Raw genomic sequence first — 25,000 nt, 5'->3', positions numbered from 1 at the left:
TTCAAGATGAATGGATTACTTCAGTCCCAGAATTCAATGATACTCAATCTGAGATGTAAAATTGGTTTGAAGGAGTCGATGCCATCTGCACACAAACAGCAGCTTTCTACTGAACATTGAAGTAGTTAGCCTGCTATTGAAGAATAGGATCATATCTCTAACTGCTCAGACTACTGAATGGATAACAACTAACTGATTGGTATTAAGTTTTGCCCTAAGGGCTTATGAAATATACTGATGTGATAAATTCATAAAATATACTGAAGAAAAATGTTTATTGCTACCATCACCTCCAGCAACAAACACATACACTCATGAAGAGCATTTAATTGGTAGTTGGTGTGTCTAGTCTACATCAAACACATGTTGAGAATTTTGAGTGTGAATTATTTCAATCAGTTAATATAACCAAGAACTTTTCTTTGTACATATAAAAGATTTTAGATGATTTAGAGATTAAGGAATTTTAAAGACCTTTTTCAAGTGATAGTTTATGGATTAGCACAGACAAAAATATAGCAAAGAAATGAAATGACATCAATGATATGGTCTTTAAAAATAAACAAACAGACCTAAACTATCCAACCAAACAATAAACACAAATGAAAACAAAACTATTTTTTGGTGTTAAAATTTTGGCAGATAAATTCTTGTAGATCAAGCCATATGTCTAATTGTATCTTTATTTGTATAGATATAGCATCTGATTTTTTTCCCCTTCCCTTACATTTGATTTTATAAACTTCAATTGATGTGAGAAAAATTTTGATGATCAGGGAAGATATTAATAATGAATGGTAGACTTGTCAGGGAATAAGATTTTATTAAGTAGTACTTAATCACTTTAAGTGATTCACATAAGTGAAACACATTAAGTAGTGCTTATCACAAAAGATAACCTTCAACTTTTGTTAACATACATGTAAATGCCTGCATATGTGCAGATAGTTTATTCTTAATTATTTGTTGGTTGATATAGTTAACTTAAACAGTGTTAATATATAACATAAGGAATGTCTGAATACATGGAAAATTATGTTTATGATATGTATATATAAAGGCCTAGAGAAAACAATAGTTTTATTTTACAACTATATATACTTTTAACACCATCAACATTATGTCCATATATTAAAATATTCCCTATACTGGTATTATCTTATTTCAATTATACAAGTCAAAGGTAACTGGATTCACTGCTGACCCATATACATGCATGCACAGAAGTGATTAACCTTCCAAAAGGATTGAAATAATATTTGGATAAGAAAAGAACACAATCTGTGTTTAGGCCAGTAACTTAAATGATCTTTTTAATGATGTAAATAACTTTTCTTTCTCTTTTTTTATTAGGTAGAAAATGGTCAAATGTGGATATCCACTGTGAAGACTTGGAATCAGACACATAACTTCATTTAAAAATATATCAATTCAGGATGTAAATATGGTTTGACTTTTCCCCAATGGGTAGTTAAACCATGGACAAGCTAAAAAAACTCATTTTGGACTGTTTTTCCAAACGAGTCTTTGCCTTCCTTCTTCAGTGCCCAGTAAGGGATTATAGTTGTTAAAGGAAAGAAAGAAAATCCTTGAACTGGAAAGTTATCCTACAATGAGAATTACGAGTACATCTTGCATCTGTCCAGTCCTAGTTTGTCTCTGTTTTGTGCAGAGGTGTTATGGAGCTGCTCACCACAACTCCATTAAGGTGACCAGGAATCAAACCAAACACATAGAAGGTGAAACAGAAGTCCACCATCGCCCCAAACGTGGATGGGTATGGAACCAATTCTTCGTTTTAGAAGAACATATGGGACCAGATCCTCAATATGTGGGAAAAGTAAGTCGCTGAAGCTTTAGGTGGGCAAAAAAATGGCTGTGATGAGGGGAGTGGGTAAAGGAAAATGAATTAAGAGACGTATTTTTTGGATACATAATGCTGCCAAGTCAGTAGGGGAAAAGACTAGACACAATGGGTCATTGTTCATAACATCTTATCCTGACAAAAACTGTCTTATGAAATATTTCTTGTTTTTTTTTTTTTTTGTTGTTGTTGTTCTTCCCTATATAAACCAATAGATGTGTTTTTGAACTCATAATTTTATGATTACAGGAATAATACTCAGATTTATATTTTATTAGAGGAACTTTCTATTTTTACATAAATTATACTTGTTTATTACATTTTTCCCTTCCTAAATCACTCACTAGCTACCAATAGTTATCTAATATATTTAATAATATTTGAAATTAGACTTATTTAGAGCTAGCAAATCTGAATTCATAAGAAAAGGGAATTATATATTTTTTAGTATTTTATGTTTCTGCAGAGAGTATTCTATGATTGTACTTGTGTGTACTATCCCAGTGATAGGGTGGTATTTAAAATCCTAATGCATTATGTATTTTAAAATAATGAAGTTGTGGAAGAACAAACTTCAGATTTTGTTTTGCCGTCTCAAAGGAATACAATTCAATAATTAGGTAATTTTCCTTTCTTTAAAGCAGTGTTTACTTTTAGTACAAAGTAAGTAGAGTATAGTAATACATAAAAAGAGATACTTGAAATGGAGACATAAATTCTGGTACAGTAGAAAAAAATTAATTATCATCAGGAGATCTGTGTTGGTAGTCAGTCTCTAAATAATAGGAAAACAAAACAACAAACCCTTGTGATTTATATGAAATAATTTAATCTCTACCTGTGAACTGTGCACTCTAATCCTTCCCCAATTCCCCCCCACCAGTTATGAAAAAAGGTATCAGGTGTTTTGTAAAAGTATAAAATGTTTTCATTATTATTTTGGAATTTACACATTTGATACTTTAGGACCCCCAAACAGCATCAGGACTATGTTTTTCAGTACAAAGATGCATACGTGTGGAACAGGAAGGATACTGAATGGGGAAGGTTATCTCAGCATCATTCCTATATCTTTATTCACTTAGTATTCCAAGTATTTCCCAGAAAAAAAAAATTCTAGGATTAGAGTTATAATTGGCAATGTTTACACTTAGGAGATAATCACTTGAGAAGAGACTAACCCTCTGAGGGTGGCAGATTCACCACAATACTTCTAGGCCACTGTTGGAAAGGCATATTGAGGTGGAAAAGAACAGGATGAAGCAGCTGCATAAATGTTGAACGGACATATGAACCTTGATATAAAGGTAGGGGAAAAAACATATCAACTCCCCCTTTAATTTATTATTCTTACTGTTATTGAATACTAGATCATGATAAAGTCATCAATTTATGAAATTCTTTCCCAATCCCTAACTCTAATGATTTCTAAATTTTAATTAGTTATCAATCCTATACATATATATGCATATATATGTAACTTGATTTTCCTTTTTTTTTTCTTTTTTGCTTCCCCTAATCATATTGTGAAATTCTTGAGAACAAAAATTGTCTTTTGCCTTTCTTATTATCATCAGCACTTAGCATAGTTCCTGACACATAGTAGGTATACTAAATAAATATTTATTAATTTATGGATTAAAGCTGGAAAAGACTTTAAAGACCATCTAGTATGCAATGTTCTCATTTTACAGTTGAGGAAATTGAGAACCAGAGATGCTAAATGGTCTCCTCAAGGAAGATATTGTGATTCTAAATCAAGTATTCTGAGCTCAGGTGTATCTGTATTAGAAAAAGACATCAAGTGCCTCTAGCTCCCATCTGACTTTCAGTGCCCTGGAATAATACTGATATGATCTTTCCCTGGTTATTCTGACTGGGATTTCGGTGAAGCTATATTCATTATTGCATAGTGTGTGAAAATAAAAACTAAAATGATAACTTATGCAATCATAAAATCTTGGAATTTTAAGGAGCTTCTGAAATCATAAATGGTTGATATGTATTTAAGCAACAGCTAGCATTTATACAAGGCTTTAAAGTTTCCCAAATGTCTAGTAAACAATATTTCATTTAGTCTTCACAATAAGTCTTGGAAGTTAATGATGTTATCCCCATTTTACATTTGTGAAAACTGAAACAGACTGAAATTGAATGACTTGCCTAGGATCACATAGTGTTTAAGGCTAGATTTCAACTCAGGTCTTCCTGGCCACTGGTGCAGCATTCTATCCACTCTACTAGTTATCTCCTCCTATGTCTTAGACAGCTTCAAAAACTAACTGTCTTTTCTAGAAAACATCCAGTAATAGGGAAGTCACTAATTTGTTGGAAACCTTACAAAGTGTTAAGTCATTAGAATTGATAGACAATAATTATCTAATTTAGCATGGTTCAGTATGATTGATTTGATCCTATGAGGAGATGTTATGGGTCAGAACTTGAAACAAGGTACTAAGTGGAATTGATGGAAGCAATGCTTGTGTGCTTGGATTTGCACCTTTAAGAGTTTACACATTAGAGGTCACACATTGGAGTTCACAAGTATGGTAGATACACAAAGTTAACTTTGTAACTTTGTGAATTCACACCTCCCAAATTCCTACTCTCGGAGGAAGAGTCAACCTTTTATACCGAGCATAAATAGAGCTTCAGTAAGTGAGGCAGTTCAAAAGAAGCCACGAGTCAAGAGTTGAGCTAGAGCCATAAGTCACTTTGGAAGATTGACAGAGTGAGAGTCAGTTCGGAAGATTGCTAGGAGTTGGAGTTGAGCCTGAGGTGACAAAGGACAAGCTGCAAAAGCTCTTGGAACCAAGCAGAAAGATAGGCCTCTAAGAAAGCTATCTGTGCCCAAGGAAAGAGATAAGACTTGGAAGGAGAAAATAAATGTTTGCATTTTATCAGCTGGCTGTATTTGGGATGATTATTACTCTGACCTGAAACTAAGGCTGCCTCCAGAAAGCCTCCCCAAGAAACCTGCTCCCAGAGTGAACCATCATATAGAAAAAAGAACACCACACTAATTTACAAGTCAAAGTAAATTGGCCTTATCTCTATTTAATAGAAAGTGTTCTCCTATGCTTTGTCAAAATCTCTCTGAAACTTAGTTCTTCCCACTGGGCCCAAGCATTACAAATCTGATCCTTACCTTCCATTATTACATTCTTTGAATTATTTGAAAATGGCTATTGTGTCACCATCTAAGTACTTTATATTCTAAGCTCAGCTTCCCCACTTCTTTCAGATAGACTTCAAAAGACATGTTCTTGAATTCCTTCAACCATCCTATTAACCTTCCTCTAGATTTACCACAATCTTTCAGTCTTTCTAACTTAAGTGTGATATTTATAAATGAAGATAATAATCCAGATGAGGTCTGACCAAGGCAGAATGCAAAATGATTGTTGCATCACTTGCCTTCTACACTGTTTTCTACTTAATGTAGTTTAATTGCACTCTTTACCTTTAAGATTTTGATTCATATTACTCATACAGAAATTTCCAAGTTTGTGACCTGTTTATTCCTTTCTTTGTTTATCACATAGACTATTTATTGCCTGGCTCTGTTGCTTGCTTTCAGTATGTTGAGCTACTGAGATTTTGAACCCAGAACCATAAGTTGTCATTGTTCTTTATTAAATTTCAACTTTGTTTTATGAGTTATTTTCATTCCAGAAGTGAATCAAAAAAATTACATTGCATTTGAGGTAGCCCATTAGGCTAACCTGTCAAGATTCTTGGATATTCATTTAATCACTTCACCTCTTAAATATGTTTCCTTTCCAATGTTCTATTCACACTAACCCTCTTTAGGTAAGTGTTCCATCTATGTTGCACAGTTGTAAGAAATAGATTTTATTTGGAAAACAAGGGCTTTAAAGAAAATCCTGGTACATACTATCTATATATGCATCGGGGCCCATTTTTCTTATCTGTTAAAAATTGGAGGTGAGATGTCTCTCCTACTTTTGAATCCTACAATCATCCAAGAAAATAATGAATAGGTGAAAAACCCTTGTTTATTTTATTATAATAAATATCTTCCATATTGACATCAAACCATTAAACAGAGTAATAACTACAATAATAACAGAATAATAGCCATTAGGTTACTCAAATTCTTTTCTTTTCTTTTTTTTTTTTTCATGGATTTTTGTGTTCCAAAGTAGAGACATCTAAATCTAATGTCCTTATCTTAAATCTAAATTTTAAAATCTAAAGTTTTATCAAAAAGACTTCTCAATAACATGCCAACAAGTGAACCAGAATAGAAACACCATGTTTTCTCTCAGTTCCATCTTAAATAGACCCCTTAGATAATATTCAAAAAGGCATGGGAGAAAAGATATATGTTCTTTTAAAAGATATCAGATTAAAGTAGGAAAGGATTCTAGAGACCATTTAGGCCAGCACATCCATTTTACAAATAAGAAAACTGAGGAAGAGAGAACTAAATTGAATTGTTTAAGGTTGCACAGGTATTAAGCAGGCATAACCAGGAATTGAATTTAAGTTATACTTTGGGATATATTCCCTGTGCTAATCTTTTCTCACACTGAAATAATTTACAAACAATATAACAATGTTCAACATTACTGTTTCATATCAAAGTATGAATAATGGAGTAAAAAAAAAGGGAAAATGAAAAAAATTTGATTTTCCTTCTCCATTTATGTTTATATAGGTGTTTGAAATTCTCAAAAATATTTAATCTTCAAGAAAGTATCTTTTTCCCCACTAAAAAGCTTATCATGAAGACAATGGCAATTGAATAATAATTCATAATAATTTTATAGTTTACTAAAAAAGAGTGAAGTACTGTCCTCTATAGCAGATTATTAAATATAATGACAAATACATCATTGAAGAACTCCTTCATTTGAAATAAAATATTTTAAGTAAGTGACTACCTATAATAATTTTGAGAACTTTATCATTTTCTAAGTCCTCAATTAGAAATTTACATACTATATGATTACATTTGCCTGAACTATTGATTAAAGTCTTAAGCTTTGATATTCTATATAGGTGACAATCTCTTTTTCTGCCTTTACTATTTTTCTTGACCTTCTACTAGTTAGCAGCTGACTTTATGATTAGAGAGTTTGTTTTGTTGATATTGGTCAATAGATTTTGTCATTACAAAGTTGAGTATGCATCCCTGCAGTTAGGATATTAAGTATATTTTATAAATACAAAGATAAGTAAAATGATGAGCAGCCAATAGATTATTTTCAAAACTTGGCAGCCAAATCTGATCAAATATGCAGTCTAGCACACAGGGATATCATGGATTTGTAGCACTGCTGGAAGACTTTGCAAATAATTGAGGGATTAGAACAAAGAAAAAAATGAGAGCACAGTTGCCAGATGACCATAAAGATTTCCTTTGTTTTCAAAGGACATAGCCATATTCAAAATTCAATAAGCAATTAACATTTTACCTTAAATAGAATTTTAACTAATTGGTCTTATATAATTTAAAATTTAAATTATATATAACACATTATTAGCATGAACGCTAGTGCAGCATAGCTAACATATTATTAATAATAATCTAGACAAAAATCCATTAGTGTGCTATAAATATCCCTTTATAATTTTCATTTGAGGAATCACTTGCCATCCTTACACAAATATAGTACATCTGTGCCACTGGACTCTTTGATCACACTCTCTTTAGAATTCCTCCATCTTCTTCTCCATCCCAAAAGATTGTTTTTAAAACTCTACCCATTCTTTAAATTTAAAGGCCACCTCTTTCAAGAAAGGTTCCACTATGACAAATCCACTTGGAAATATCTCTTCTCTCTCCATAAAACAGAAGTGAATAGCAGAGTGGATTTTAAAATTAGAATATTACAATATGTTGTTTACAAGAAACACATTTGACACAGAGAGCATACAGAATCAAGGTAAAAGGCTAGAAAAGAATTTATTATCCTTCAGCTGAAGTAAAAAAGCAGGGGTGGCGATTCTGATCTCAGATGAATAAAGTAAAAATAGATCTAATTAAAAGTGATAAGGAAGGAAAGTACATGTTGATAAAGGGTACTGTAAACAATGAAGTAGCAATGATATTAAATATATATGCACCAAATGCACACAAATTCCTAGAGAATATATTAAGCCAATTACAGGAAGAAATAGACAGCAAAACTACATTAGTGGGGGACTCAACCTTTTCATCTCAGAATCAAACAGATCTAACCAGAAAATAAACACAAAACCAACAAAGGAGGTTAATAGGCTCCTTGATAGCCTAGATATGGTAAACTTCAGGAGAAAACTGAACAGAGACAGAAAAGAACACATCTTTTTTCTCAACTGTACACGGGTTCCACATAAAAATTGACCATATATTAAGGCATAAAACCTCATAATCAAATACAGAAAGCTTTCTTTTCAGATTACAATGCAATAAAATTATATTCAATAAAGAGGCAGGAAAATTTAGACTAACAACCAATTGGAAATTAAGTAATCTAATTCTAAAAAACTTAGTAGGACAAACAACAAATTACAGAAACAATACATAATTTTATCCAAGAAAATGACAACAATGAGAAACATACCAAAACTTATGGGATGAAGCCAAAACCCCAATTAAATAGCAAATTAGAAATTCTGAAACTCAAAGGAGAGATTAAAATTGAAACTAAGAAAACTAGTGAACTAATTAATAAAACTCAGAATTGGTTTTATAAAACAACGACAACAACAACAACAACAAGTAGACAAACATTTGGCTGATTTGATTAGAAAAAGGAAATAAAAAAAAAAAAAGCACCAGCATCAAAAATGAAAAAAAAAAGGTGAACTTACTACCAATGAAAAAGAAATTAAAGCAAAACTTAGGAGTTATTTTACCCAACTGTATGGCAGGAAATTTGACAATATAACTGAAAATGTCTCCCCTTTCTACTAATTTTGCTTCTTGTGTTTATTTTATAATCCTGCCTTACCTTGTTTTATACTGGTTTAGGAAAACTTTTTTTTGGTCAGCTGATTTGTACTTTTATTTATCCAATGGTGTGTGATTTATGACTACCAAAATGCTTCCTAAAATTATTCCATTATTTATATTAAGACTGATTTATGAAATAAAATGAAATTATTAACAAAGTAATAATGTATTCTTTTAATATATATGTATGGCATAACATACACATAAATTCTCAATTTTGAAATTGATTTATTTCTCATAAATTTGAATATTCTCTTCAGTGGCATATATTATAATCTATACATGTCTACTGGTGTTGATGTTTTTCTATAAGATCACTATTCAACATCCTTGAGGCCTTCCTTGATTTCTCTTATCTTTTTAATGTCATCTTTTTAATCCAATTCTTCAGAAGGTCTCCCCATTGGTTATATATTTCTCTCAATACCCACCATGTACCATCCCATTGCTTTCTGTGTGAATACATATATCTGTTTTTTATTCTTCATCAACTATCATAATGTAACAACATCAGTAGAATGTGGGGCCTTAAAGTAAGGATATTTCTTTTTTCAGGAGGGTTATGTTTATTAAAGGAATTTTTCTATTTTCTGAAGAAAATAAGATTCACTTTCTTCCATGTAACTGTGGATCCAGCTCAAATTCTAACAGAAAAAAAAATATTGTTTGTTATAGGAGACATATATATCTGTGAGGAAGAAGAAGAATATTAGAGATAATTGTGATGTTTTAAAGATATTAGGGATAATTGTGATTTTGTATAAACAGATGACATCAATAAAAATTTATATTTTGTACAAATAAATTCCCCCCCCAAAAATTTAAAAGCTTCCAATAGAGAGTTCAGGACTCAGAGTCCTGGTAACATGTAGTTGAACATGTTTGCTTTCTATGTATCCCTACAGGAAAGTAAACTTATAGGCCCCTGGAAGACCAATGTCTTCCAGACTGCCAAATCTGTCTCCTATTACTGACCAAGTCCCCATAGCTGTCTAAGCCTAAGCCACTCTTGTAAATATGTGACCTATTAATGATGCTACCCCTTCCTCCTCAGCTACACCTAACAAAGACTCAGAAATGAAAATCTTTGTCTTCAAAATCCTTGTCACTGTCAAATGCTTCAACCTGAGAAATAGTTATGATTTTATTGGCATTGGTAATATGATTATGATATCAAATGACACTAAAGAAGGTGTACTATCCAGGACCTTTCCATCTTACTAGGACCTGAAATCTCTACGAGTTATATTCCCCTATTTGAATGTTAGTTGCTTGATAGCAAGGACCTTCTTGTTGCTGCAGTTGTTAGTGTTTTTAGTTTTGGTGTTGTGTTTCCCCAGCACTTAAAACAACAACAACAACAAAATCTTTGCACATAGTAAATACGTATTCATCCATGTCTTCAGTCAATCAGTTAATAAACATATATTTAGCACTTATTATGTGTCAAGCTCTGTGCTAAATGCTGATCATACAAAAAGTCTTCAAGGAACTTAAATGCTTTTTGGCTTTTTTTGTTTGTTTGTTTTTATTTATTTATTTTTTATTTAATAGCCTTTTATTTACAGGTTATATGTATGGGTAACTTTACAGCATTAACAATTGCCAAACCTCTTGTTCCAATTTTTCCCCTCCTACCCCCTACCCCCTCCCCCAGATGGCAGGATGATCAGTAGATGTTAAATATATTAAAATATAAATTAGATACACAATAAGTATATATGACCAAACCATTATTTTGCTGTACAAAAAGAATCAGACTCTGAAATATTGTACAATTAGCCTGTGAAGGAAATCAAAAATGCAGGTAGGCAAAAATATAGGGATTGGGAATTCAATGTATTGGTTTTTAGTCATCTCCCAGAATTCATTCGCTGGGTATAGCTGGTTCAGTTCATTACTGCTCCATTGGAACTGATTTGGTTGATCTCATTGCTGAGGATGGCCAGGTCCATCGGAATTGGTCATCATATAGTATTGTTGTTGAAGTATATAATGATCTCTTGGCCCTGCTCATTTCACACAGCATCAGTTTGTGTCTCTCCAGGCCTTTCTGAAATCATCCTATTGGTCATTTCTTACAGGACAATAATATTCCATAATATTCATATACCACAATTTATTCAGCCATTCTCCAATTGATGGACATCCACTCAGTTTCCAGTTTCTGGCCATTACAAAGAGGGCTGCCACAAACATTCATGCACATACAGGTCCCTTTCCCTTCTTTATGATCTCTTTCGGATATAAGCTGAGTTGTAACACTGCTGGATCAAAGGGTATTCACAGTTTGATAACTTTTGGGGCATAGTTCCAAATTGCTCTCCAGAATGGTTGGATGTATTCACAGTTCCACCAACAATGTATTAGTGTCCCTGTTTTGCCACATCCCTTCCAACATTCCATATTATATTTTCCCTGTCATTCTAGCCAGTCTGACAGGTGTGTAGTGGTATCTCAGAGTTGTCTTAATTTGCATTTCTCTGATTAATAATGACTTGGAGCATCTTTTCATATGGTTAGAAATAGTTTCAATTTCTTCATCTAAGAATTGTCTATTCATATCCTTTGACCATTTATCAATTGGAGAATGGTTTGATTTCTTATAAATTAGAGTCAATTCTCTACATATTTTGGAAATGAGGCCTTTATCAGAACCTTTCACTGTAAAAATATTTTCCCAGTTTATTGCTTACCTTCTAATCTTGTCTACATTAGTTTTGTTTGTACAAAAACTTTTCAGTTTGGTATAGTCAAAATTTTCTGTTTGTGATCAGTAATGATCTCTAGTTCTTCTTTGGTCATAAATTCCTTCCTCTTCCACAGGTCTGAGACATAAACTATCCTATGGAACTTAAATGTTTAATGAGTAAACAAAACCCAAAAATGGAAACTGGGGGTTGAGAGAGACAGTACTAAAATATAGAAGGGGAATTAATTGAGAGTTCCAAAGAACTCTAAAAGTAGGACATTCTTTGATTCATTCATTGATTCATTCATTCATTCTCCTCTTCTCACTTGTACTCATCCAATATATCCAATAAGCTGCCAAACTTTATCATTTCTACATCCACAACATTTCTCATATATGTCATTCTCTCTTCACTGATGCATCTGATGAGGTGCAAATGATGAGGTTAGTGGTTGAGAATTGGAGTGGGAATCCCCTCTGGTAGGCGCAGGTCCTATGTGAAAGAATTCACAAACCCAAAAAGTCTAAGTGGCAAAAGAGATTTATTGTTGTCATTGAGAAGCCAGCTTTGCTAAGAAGACAGACTTCTTAGTAGGTATGGTCCTGTCAGGGAAATAACAAAGGTTATCTCCACAGTGGGCAAGAGTCCTGGCAGGCAGCTTTGCCAAGAAGAGAGCTTCCTTGGCAAACATAATCCTGTTTCGGACTTCTGAAAAAATTTGGGGTTCAGAGTTGTCTTTTATTAGCCTTCTGAGGCTTGGAGCTTCAATGTTGTCAATGTCCAGGGCTTAGATATCTAATAGAAAAGAGATCACTTATCTTAGGAGTTTGAGCTATTGGGAATGGTTCCACACAAATTTTCAACTCAATAGAGGGTGCAACTAGTCCCCTGCCAAGATTTCAAACTAAATGAAACCACTTAATTGGAGTTGTCTGGGAAAGGGGGATAGCTTGAGATCCTAAATCACCCTTCTTTTACAGATTAAAGGGGTCAAAGTCTCAGGGTTCACCCCATCACATCCATCATACTAATTTAGGTTCTTTACACCTCTAGCTTATTAAAGCTCAGTCTCTCTAATTATTCTTCACATAATGGACAAAATGATTTTTCTAAAGAGCAGGTCTGATTATGTCCACCCTTACTCAATAAAAGCCTTTGACTGGCTACTAAATTTAGAATCAAATATAAATTCCTTTATTTTACATTTAAAGCTCTTTAAAACTTGATTCCGTTTTGTCTTTTCAGTCTTCTTACACATTACTTCCTTCTTCATATTCTACTTTCTAGCCATAGTGGCCTGCTAGCTGTTCCTCACATACTGTGCTCTATTTCATGTCTCTGCACTTTTTCTAATAACTGTCACAAATATCTGAACAGCTTTCTCTGCTCTCTTCTGCTCCCTAAGAAATGGCTTCCTTCAGTGTGTTTTCCTTGTTTACATTTCATTGTAAGGATGCTGGTTCAAAAAGAATGAATTTACCTTAGTTTACATTATAATGGCCAGGTATAAGGAATAATAATAGTAAAGTGAAGTGTTCAACATAATAAGCCATAAAACTAGCTTCTCAGTGATATCTTGGAACTAATGAGTTACAGTGGTGAAATTCCTAAACAGCCACCTGGTTTTCTCTCACATTTCACATCACAACTTCCTCCGCCCACACACACCTCTTTTTTGTTAACTCCCTTTTGGTACTTAGCCTGCTATTAAAAACATCACAAAAATAAAATCTTTGCCTCTTGATTTATAGATGGGTTTGAGGCTACAAATTATTGTGAAATATCTTGTGACATATACCTGGAATGCCAATATTATGGGGAATCATCCCCTGCACCCCATTAGGACTTAGTGTTTTGCTCATTATTTAGATTTAATAATATTATGGAGAATTTTTTTCAAATGGAGAGTAAATTGAAAAGCATACACATAGGTATTTATACATGAGGGTATTGTATGTGTATATAAACACATGTATATTAGTATTATATGTATGCATGTAATAAATGTATACACATACATGTGTAAATATATACATATACATAGTATGTATACATATATATGTGTAGTACACTATATAGATATAGACAGATAGCTCTAGCTCAATTTCTATTTCAAGATGGACAGCCAATTATTTAACATTAACCAGCACACTCCTGGGTATAAAACAGAGTTCTATATGAGATCTGAAGGAGATAATTATTCACTTTGGAAAGTAAAGGAGAGGGACACAGCTTTTACAAAATTATCACATTTGATCTTCACAAAAATAAGTGCTATTGTGGTCATGATTCTTCATTCAACTAGACAGAGGAAAATAGACATTATGTGACTTCCACAGAATCATCCAATAAGTAAGTGCCTGAGGACAGATTTAAACTTAGGTCTTCTACACTCCAGGCAGGAACTCTAGGGAAAATTATATTGAAGAACTGTACAAGAGCAGGAATGAAATGAAATATTTTGGAAGTAGGGAACAACAAAACACTACACTTAGATGCAGGAAATCTTCCACTATACACAAGTAGAGTTGGAAAAAAGTATAATTTAACTGAAGTAGAGAATGTGTAGAAAAGAAAGTGAGAATTTTAATATCAGGTCCCACAAAATCATGATTGACTTTGCATGCTAAAAAAAGGAGATTATTCCTTACTTGGGAAGTAATAAGTAGCCATTGTAAATTTTAGGGGAGACTGTTGGCATGAATAGATCTATGCAAAGAAACATTTTAAATATTTTAAATCTATTGCAATTTGACTAATGATGAGTAGACTAACCAAAGTACATCTTCATTACAGATAATTGTGAGAAGTTTAGTGCTTGAGAAGCTTATTTCAATTATTTTGAATTAGAGAACAACAATTGAACTAGTTTCTACTGTAGTGGAGATTTATTTATTTTTTTATTCACAAGATCTTAGAATTTAGATTTGGAAGAGGTCTTAGAGAATGCTTAGTCTACTCTCTATCTCTCAGCAAAAGAGGAAAACTCCGAATGAAAAGTATTAATGATTTTGTATGGTCCTGAGTAGTGCTCTGAATTTTAACTTTCTTTTCTGCCAATTGGTAGGTTTTGCAAATATGATATCCTTGGTTTGTTCTATACAACTAGTGAAATGTGAAGGAATTATCTTTCCAAGAAAGTAAAACTGTGAAGATTTAACAGATAATATTAAGACAGAATCAATGATTCTGACAAAATTTATCTAAAGGATTTATTTTTAATATAAGAAAAAAATATTGGTATACAAATGTAAACATTATGAAGATTATTGACATCGAAATTCTGAATTATATCTACCCATCTTTATAAACAACTGTGAGACTGTGAATTTATAATTTCAGCAATAAATCCTGATAATTTTAAATGTATATAAAGAGGTTTGCTAAATAGTTTAAATTCATTTTTGTGGTGGACTTAATCTCTTCCCCTGTCAGGAAGAAGCCCAAAGGGCTATTATCAGACATCACCAATTCTTAGACTATCCTGTTTGTATAAAGTGATTGTGAGGAAAAAAAAAAAAAAAACTCTTTATTAACCTCCATTGTCCATCCCCCAACCTCCAAATCTTTAACAATCTTTTGGGATATTTATTAGCACATCTTCAGACAGATCTGCAATTTGATCTGTTTGCTATTCCACCTGGGTCCTCTTTAATCATACCTCTGAACACTTCCTTTCCTTCTTGATCCCTGCCTCTGAGCTCCTACCTTTACTTCTCTGGTTTCCTGTGAGAAATTCCCAAGGATGTATTTCCCCCATAAAAGAACTGCTTTTATGATGATTTTTGCCAAGTTCTTTTCAGTACTAAGGCCACTATGAGGTGTTATCTTTCTCTGCCTCATTAATGGCACCTGTTATTCTTATTTATACTAGCTAGCTCTGATTAGTCTGCTAAATTTCTGCATGGCTCTAACCTGCCAGTTAATGGAGTACTCCCACTTCATGGAGTATTTCCTTTCTCCTGGTTAACCTTTTTTCCTAAATAAACCTGTCTTTTGCCAAAGAGAATTGCATTGTGAATTTGCCACATGTTTATTTTGAAGTAGGAATTGCTACACCCACATCATCATCTCATTTGACCTTTACAACAACCATTTGGTGGAAGATTTTACCAACATTATTATTTCTATTTTACGGTAGAAGAAACTAAGTGTCAGGGGCATTTAGTGACCTCCTGCACGCCCACATAATTGTTTTAAATTAGTTTGTATCAGAATAAGAACCCAGTATTTCTCCTGACAACAGGGACTATGTGGTTTCGTTTGTTTGTTTTTCACATATGAACTACCACTGCCTTCTTCTCTCTCTTTTTCTTTTCCTAATTTGTCATTTTTCTTAGAATAATATTGCTTAGAATTTATTATTGCATGGAATAATACAGACTGATTAATTTAAACTATATTTTAAAATTATATTCAATTTTTAGGAAAAAACAACATCCTCAGTGGAATTTGGATTTCATATTGTATATTCTGGATATATCAGTAAAGAATCTATTTAAATCTACAGATAAAATATGTGCTTAATGCTTAGGCTACACTTTAAAGTTATTTTGATGTTAAGTGATTTTATGTTGAGAATATTTAAATATATGTAATTGGTTATAATTAAAATAAAGAGATACATTTAAAATAATGAGCTATTAAAAGCAAAGCATCTGGAAATATATTTTATATGCATTTCAAGTTATAATTACTTGTTATTACATAGATCTTGCTTTCTATAATAATAATTTTAAAAGCCTGTAAGAGAACTATACCTTTTCTCCTGGATTATTTTACTGTCCAATTCCACATTTTGTTTAGGAGGTGAAATCAATGTGTTGGATGAGGTCTAGTTGGGGTTCAATTGGTTATTTATGTCTGAATCTCACTACAAAATGGATTTTAGTGTTAATCTAATTGAGCAGAGTCTTGCCCATATGGTTCTACTTTGCCTTTTGGTTTTGATTTCTTATAATAGCATGAAATAGGAAGGTTCTTTTCATTGAGATACCTTCATCTCCTTTATTTCTCAATGTGGTGTTCTCTGTTTTGTGTTCTCTGGCTCAGCAATTGTCTGCCAGGAAAAGATTTGCAAGTGATTTGAAAACTTAATCATAGATTTGCAAATTTGATATTATTTGTATATCCACGCCATTTCATTTCTTTTTGTCACAGCAATATGAGCCTTCATTATAACATATAGACTTTCAAATTACACAGATGAGTTAAAGAGAGGGGAAAAAAATAGTAATTCATTTCTATTGAAATGTTAATTTAAAATTTTAAAAATGTCAATTCTGTGAGTTTTTCTTTCCCATAATGATTTTAGGTAGTAGATTTTAACTTGTTTACAATATTACTTTTTTTTTTTTTGAGGTGGTTAGTATATTTCTGAGTTAAGGTGGGGGAGAACTTGAAAGTTAACTGGTCCAATTTTATAGAAGAGGAAATTTAGGCTCAGTGAAATGAAATAACTTATCCAAGATCAGAAACCTGGTTTGTAGCAGAGCCGGATTTAAAACCCAGGTCTTTTAACTACTGGTCTAGTGAATTTTTAATTAAATATTGCCTATAAAATATTTTATTTTCAGAATGTGAACTATTTCAATTTTTGAGTGTTTTCTCATTATTTTAGATTCAGGCCAGAATAGAGTATTTTGAGACTTATTTTTATTTGAAGAATGATATTTTCAAATCAAATAAATATCTGCAATTTTAAGGCGGTATTGAGTTGTAGGGAAAAAAAGAAGGGGAAGGGCCATGCTTTGCAGAAAAAAAAAAATATGACAGTTCTGGTATCAACATGAGATGATGAACTAAAAATTAGATGCACAGCTAAAAAAGGTCCCAGCTGTCATCTTATATTTTCAAGATGAAAATTCTTTGAACTTTCTATCTTAGTCTCTTTAAAAAATGAAGACTGTGTATATCACACTTGACATCTGTGTTTGTGAAAGTAACAATGTGATGACAGGATGCCATGTACCATTAAAACTGACATGTAGCCATGTTGATTTAGCAATTTCTAAATAATAATCAGGGAACTAAATTTTTCTAAAAAATATGTTAAACTTTCTTCTTCCCTTTAAATTCAAGAAATGGGTACTCCTATTCATTGATTAACGGAAAAGTTAATTTTTTATTATCTGATACTGTCAATCAATTCTCCATGGAGTTGTCTTTTAAAATCAAGTATGTTGATTTTTAGCTATGCTTTCTGACCACACATTGCTCAGGTCCAGGTGGACCTATGAATATTTCTAATGATCTTAATAGAATCTAATAAGTTTAGAAAGAGTCAACATATGTTGATATTGATGGAATTCAAATGACTACTTGATTGTTCAGAGATCAACTACATCTAAACTGCTTAACACACATTTGCAGCTTTGTTTATATAACATTTACAGTCATTCTCCCACAACTGTACATTTATACACTTCTGTGCTCTGTCTCATGTTTATAAAAGTTCCTTGTATTTTCTTCCTCACATTAATTAATGACAGAATAACTCATGTTCTGAAACAAAAAAATTACCTCTGTTTAGCTTAGAGACTGACACTGTTGGAAATCAAGGGAAGCTTCTCAACACCACAGAACTCTTTATAAAATAAGTAACTTTGAAAAAAAAAGAGTCCAAAAATTGTCCTATAGTTTCTTAATTACATTTTATATGAGAATTATTTGGGGCAGCATTCTCAGAGGAATTGATTCACATTGCATAACCTTGACACTTTTTTTTTTTCCATTTTATATTCTAAAAGCTACTCTTAGTAGTAAGGGGTAAACTTGTGACCTCTATTGTCCTAAGACGTGCAAAAATCTGACTGAATCATAGCTCTCTGATGACCTTTAATAATCTAGACTCCTTATACAGTCTTCTCCAATCTTTTACAATTTATTATCACTCCTCCTGTCTTATTCAATGACACTGGCTTCTTTGTTCTTTTTCAAACATTTTACTCCATCAATCAACTCCAGACATTTTCATTGACTGTCTCTGATGAATGTAATGTTTTCTCTCCTTATTTCCATCTCTTGCTCTCCTGACTTTTTTTTTTTAAATCCCAAATAAAACTTCACCTTTTATTAGAAGTATTTCTTAACACTCTGTTAATTATTTTCCTATTTATCCTGTTTGGACTTTATTTGTATATAATTATATGTTGTCTCTCCCATTAGATAATGCTCTTGAGGTCAGTCACAGCCTTTGTCTTTCTTTGAATTTCCAACATTAAGCACAGTGACCAGCATATCATACATGCTTCATAAGTGTTTATTGAATGATTGATGGGTCAATTATTTCCTACTTAACACTATAAATAAACATTAAAATTATGGTGATCTCTGGAGAAAAGGCTCATTCTCCATTGCAAATTACAAATAAATGATAATGGAAAATGAATGATGACCAAGTAGAAACAACTAAAGGAAAAAGATCAATTAATTCTATGATACTGGGCATGTTATTTAATTCTTTGACATTTGGTTTACTTACACAAAAAGTATATAACTTGATTAACCAGTGTTCCTTTCAGCTCCAAATATCTCCTTTTCTTTGCTTTGACTATGAGCCAAAAACAGATAGCAAAATCAAAATCTTAACAACTTGGAAAATAGTTTTTTTTCCCTAAAAAGCTAGGATTTAGTGACTAGATTTGTCTCTTTGTTTTGGTTTTGTTTTGATTTGTTTGCTTTTTTTGAAGTATACTCATCCTATAGAAAAGAATACTTAAGAGAAAACTTGAATTATTCTCTCTTTTTTTGAATTATTGCTTTTCATCCAATATATAGGGTGACTTAATTGGACCACACCTGACATACGGAGTAGAACATTTAATTTGAAAATATTTCCTAGAGTACATTGAAATATTTTCAATGATTACTTAGATATTTTTTCCAAATAGGAAATATAAAGAAAGAAAAATTATTATATATCTTACCCAATGAAATATTATTCGAATCTCTTTTCCTCTTTTTCTGAATGTCTTTTTTTCCTGTTAATCACCTCTTATGTTCCCTAGAAAGCCCAACAGTAACATATTTTTTAAATATTTTGAAAATATCTTTAAATTTTTGCCTTTAGTTCAAATTGAAATTAATTTTTAAAAAAAATCTGCTGAATCTCATGTTTAGGAAAGTACCTAGTTAGACTTATTTAATAAATCAAACTCCTTCCTGGCTAAAGGAAAAGAAAGACTGATCAAAAATTTCAGCCACAGCCCTCTTTGTAGTGGCTAGAAACTGGAAACTGAGTGGATGCCCATCAGTTGGAGAATAGCTGAATAAATTGTGGTATATGAATATTATGGAATATTATTGTTCTGTAAGAAATGACCAGCAGGATTCAGAAACGCCTGGAGAGACTTACACGAACTGATGCTGAGTGAAACGAGCAGGACTAGGAAATCATTATATACTTCAACAACAATACTATATGATGACCGGTTCTGATGGACCTGGCCATCCTCAGCAAGGAGATCAACCAAATCATTTCCAATGGAGCAGTAATGAACTGAACCAGCTATGCCCAGAGAAAGAACTCTGGGAGATGACTAAAAACCATTACAGTGAATTCCCAATCCCTATATTCATGCCCACCTGCATTTTTGATTTCCTTCACAAGCTAATTGTACAGCAAAATAACAGTTTGGTCATGTATACTTATTGTGTATCTAATTTATATATTAATATATTTAACATCTACTGGTCATCCTGCCATCTTGGGGAGGGGGTGCAGGGTAAGAGGTGAAAAATTGGAACAAGAGGTCTGGCAATTGTTAATGCTATAAAGTTACCCATACATATAACCTGTAAGTAAAAAGTTATTAAATAAAAAAAGAGAGAGAGAGAAATCTGATAGCATAACCAAAAAAACAAACAAACAAACAAACAAACAAAAACATATTTCAGCCACGAACTAGATGTTACAAATCCTTCTAAATCTATGTCTGGTCACTGGGTTCAGGGTTCCTTTCAGATTTCTCCATTCTATTTAATTAATATAAAAAAAATTACTATCATAACCATTCAAATTGTGATTTATCTTGTGTTCTTCAGTGCCTAGGCAAATGCCTGGCACACACTATATGATTATGAAATAAAATTGAACTGAATGACTTTAATCTCTTTCACTGTACACAATTCTTCTCTCTTGTCAGGTCTCTGAAGCAGACAGCATCAGCATAATTATCTCCATTTAGCAGAAGAAGGGTGGGATAACTGAGACTTAGAAAATGGGAAATCACTTTTCTAATAAAATGAAATATCCAACCAAACCAAAATATTGAATCTGGATTTTGACTTGGTTGAAATAAAAATGTTAATTTTATCATGTTTTAGGCATAAGTTCATAGCTACATACATATATATATGCAATTTACTATTATTATAAATCTAAACATATCTACTTTAGAGCATTGTCCATATTGATAGTTTCCATTCTTCCTATTAGAAATGGATAAATTTGTGTTAGATAATTTGAAGTAATATTTATAGAAATTTCTAACAATAAAAAAGTCATTTTATATTAAAATATATTTTGGTAATAAACATGCTATTCCATACAGTAGAAAAATAGTTATTTATCTCCTAAATCTACTTGTTTCCTTCCTCATATACTCTCCACAATGACTGAAAGGGTTTGCTTACAATTATTCATTTTATAATCCTTTCTGCAGAAAAAAGAAGATGCTTCACTCAGGTGGGTCATAAGTTCAATTACTTCAGAAATAGGAAGGAAATGATGCTTCACAAAGGACACTTTCCTATATATTTTTTTTAAATTAAGAAGCACTTATTGTTTTTCTCCTTCCTTTGTCCTCTTACCATCAAAGAGAAAAACAAATCTTTATAACAAACATAGAAAGTGAAACAAAACAAGTTCCTTATAGGCTGTATACAAATCTATGTATTTTTTTTTTTTTTTTTTTTTTTTTTTTATGAGCACTTCCAAGAAGCCTCTTTGGGCATGAGATCAATTTATATCACTCTAGAAGACTTTTTCTGTGGACATACTATTGTTGTCTGAGTAGAATTACCAGAAGAATGACCATCAGGAGATGAATTTTTTGGCTATGGTAGTAATGAAAAACACTCATATATGATCCTTACTTTTGAGTAATCATCTTCCATGTCAGCAATTATAGTTGTGCAATAACAGAAAGGGATTGAATGGTTGGTAAAAATCATGCAGTTCCTAGATGGCTGCAAATGTTAATTTAATTGCTTGAACTCAATATATAATCTTTGTTTATGGAATGTGTGTGTGTATGTGTATGTATGTGTGTGTGCATGTGTGCATATGTGAGAGTTTGTGTGTGAGAGAAAGAGACAGAGAGAGAGAGACAGACAGACAGAAAGAGAGAGAGAGGCAGAGGGAGAAGGACAAGGAGTGAGAGGGAGGAGGAGAGAGGGAGAGGAAGGAAGAGAGAAAGAGATATGGTCATACCTGTTCTTTAGGAAAATAGCTGAGTAGCTAATTTTGATAGCTGAGTGGACAATGGAGTGGAATAGGAAAGGACATGTGGCAGGGAAATCAAGCAGCAGATAATTTGTTTTAGCTTTTTTTTTTTCAAAATACATGCACAGACAGTTTTCAACATTTACCACTGCAAAACCCCGTCTTCCAGTTTTTTTCTTCTTCTTTTCCTTCTCTTCTTCCTTAGACAGCAAGTACTTCAATATTTGATATGTGAATGTTTTCTATGTTTCCGCAATTATTATGTTGCACAAGAAAAATCAGATCAAAAGGGGGGAAAAGGAGAAAGAAAATAAAAAGCAAACAACAACACAAAAGGTGAAAATACTATGTTGTGATAAACGTTCAGTCCCCGCAGTCTCCTTTCTGGATGAAGATGGCTCTCTCAATCACAAGATTATTGGAGCTGCCCTCAGTCACCTCATTGTTGAAAAGAACCATGTGTATTAGAATTTATCATAGAGTAATTTTGTTGTTTCTATGTACAATATTTTCTTGGTTCTACTCACTTTACTTGGCAACTGTTCATATTTGTCTCTCCAGACCTTTCTGAAATCATCCTGCTGATCATTTCTTATGGAACAATAACATTCCATAACATTCCTATCTCATAACTTATTCAGCCACTTTCCAAACTGATCCACTCAGTTTCCAGTACCTTGTCAGTACAAAAAGGGCTGTTACAAACAATTTTGAACATATGGGTCCTTTTCTTTTTTTTTAATGATCTTTTTGGGATATAGACCCAGTAGAGACTGCTGGATCAAAGACTATGCATAGTCTGATGATCCTTTGGGTATAGTTCCACATTGTTTTCCACAATGGTTGGATCAGTTCACAACTCCACCAACAGCATTAGTGTCGAAATTTCCCCACATCTCTTCTAACATTTATCATTATCTTTTCTTATCATCTTAGCCAAATTGAGAGATTTATAGTGGTACCTATTGCTTTGATTTTCATTTCTGTTATCAATACTGATTTTTTTTATATGATTAGATATGGTCTCAATTTCTTCATCTGAAAATGATCTTTGCATATCCTTTGACCATTTATCAGTTGGAGAATGGCTTGTATTCTTATAAATTTGAGTCAATTCTATATATGTTTTAGAAATTAGGCCTTTATTAGAATCATTGAATGTAAATTTCCTCCCCCCTACTTATCTACTTCCCTTCTAACATTGTCTGCAATGGTTTTGTTTGTCCAAAAACTACTTAATTTAATGTAATCAGAATTATCCATTTTAAATTTCAAATTTTACTCTAGTTCTTTGGTGACAAATTCCATCCTTCACAGATCTGAGAGTTAGAAAATCCTTTGTTCCTCTAATTTGCTTATAATATCACTTAATGTCCAAATCATGAACACATTTTGACCTTATCTTGATAGAGGGTTTTAAGTAGTGGTCAATGCCTAATTTCTCCTGTATTATTTTCTTATTTTCCCAACAATTTTTTTGTCAAATAGTGAGTTCTTAACCCAGAAGTAAGAGTTTTTAGCTATATAAAACACTAGACTACTATAGTCATCCACTATTGTGGCTTCTGAACCTAACCAATTCTACTGATTCACTACTGTATTTCTTAGTACCACAAAGTTTTGATGACTACTGCTTAATAATATAGTTTTAGGTCTTGTATACCTAGGCCACCTCATTCTCATTTTTTTCATTAATTCTTTCCAAATTCTTGAGGTTTTGGTTTTTCAAGTGAACTTTATTCTTTTTTAATAGCTTAATAAAGTAATTTCTTGGTAGTTTCACTGAATGGCAATGAATAAGTAGATTAATTTAGGAAGAATTTTCATTTTTATTATATTAGATCCACTTATCTATGAGCACTTGATATTCTTCCAATTGTTTGGATCTGACTTTGTGTAGAAAGTGTTTTCCTATTTCTTTTTTATTTTTTCTGAAATGGGACTGTTTAAGTAATTTATTTCCTCCTCCATTAATCTGGGAAATCTATATTTTTGTAAGTGTTCATTCATTTCACTTAAATTATTAGATTTATTGGCATACAGTCATAAAAAAATAGCTCATAATTATTGCTCTACTTCATTGGTGGAAAGTTCACTCTTTTTATTTTTGATTTTAACAATTTGATTTTCTTCTTTCCTTTTTTAAATCAAATTGACTAAAGTTTATTTATTTTGTTGATTTTTTTTCATAGAACCAATTCTTAGTTTTGTTTCTTAGTTCAATACTTTTGTTACTTTCAATTTTATTAATCTCTCCTGTTATTTTCAGAATTTCAAATTTGGCATTTAATTGGCAATTTTAAATTTATTCTTATTCTAGATTTTTTAGTTGCATGCCCAATTCTTTCCTCTATTTTATTCAAGTAAACATCTAAAGATATAAAGTTTCCCCTAAGAACTGCATTCCATAAATTTTCATGTATTGTCCCAACATTGTCCTTCTCTTAGATAAAATTATCAATAGTGTCTATGATTTTTTTGTTTTATTCACTCATTGTTTAGGATTAGATTAATTTCCAATTAATTTAAGGTATATTTTCCTCTTGCTCTTTATTATATGTAATTTCTATTGCATTGTCATCTGAACAAGATGCATTTACTATTTCTGCCTTTCTACATTTGATTTTGAAGTATTTATGCCCTACTACATCATCAATTTTTGTGTAGGTTTCATGTTACTGCAGAGAAAAATAATACATTCCTTTCTATCCCCATTCACTTTTCTCCAAAGATCTATTGTGCCTTTTTTAAAAGTCAATTTAATTCCTGAATGTCTATCTTATTTATTTTATGGTTTGATTATCTGGTTCTGAGAGACCAAGATTGAGATTCCCCACTAATATAGTTATGCTGTCTATTTCTTCTTTCAGCTCTCTTAACTCGAAGTTTAAATGCTATACCACTTATGTTTGTATTGATATTACTTCATTATCTATGATACCCTTTAGCAAGATGTAATTTCCTACTTTATCTCTTTTAATTAAATCTAATTTTGCTTTTGCTTGATCTGAGATCAGGAGTGTTATCCC

General features: G+C 32.1%; 1 protein-coding gene across 1 annotated transcript in view; it reads left to right on the top strand.

The window, feature by feature from the left end:
- The first annotated feature begins 849 nt into the window (after positions 1-849).
- Positions 850-25,000, top strand: part of CDH18 (cadherin 18) — a 425,120-nt gene continuing 400,969 nt past the window's right edge. The window contains exon 1 of the mRNA XM_003759639.2: positions 850-1,840. Within this exon, the coding sequence (XP_003759687.1) occupies positions 1,613-1,840 (228 nt within the window). The 5' untranslated portion in view covers positions 850-1,612. The remainder of the gene's footprint in view (positions 1,841-25,000) is intronic.

Source organism: Sarcophilus harrisii, chromosome 1 (assembly GCF_902635505.1).
Source record: "Sarcophilus harrisii chromosome 1, mSarHar1.11, whole genome shotgun sequence".
Taxonomy (NCBI): Eukaryota; Metazoa; Chordata; class Mammalia; order Dasyuromorphia; family Dasyuridae; genus Sarcophilus; species Sarcophilus harrisii.
The sequence above is the reverse complement of the archived record's forward strand: the minus strand, read 5'-3'. Positions and strand labels throughout refer to the sequence as shown.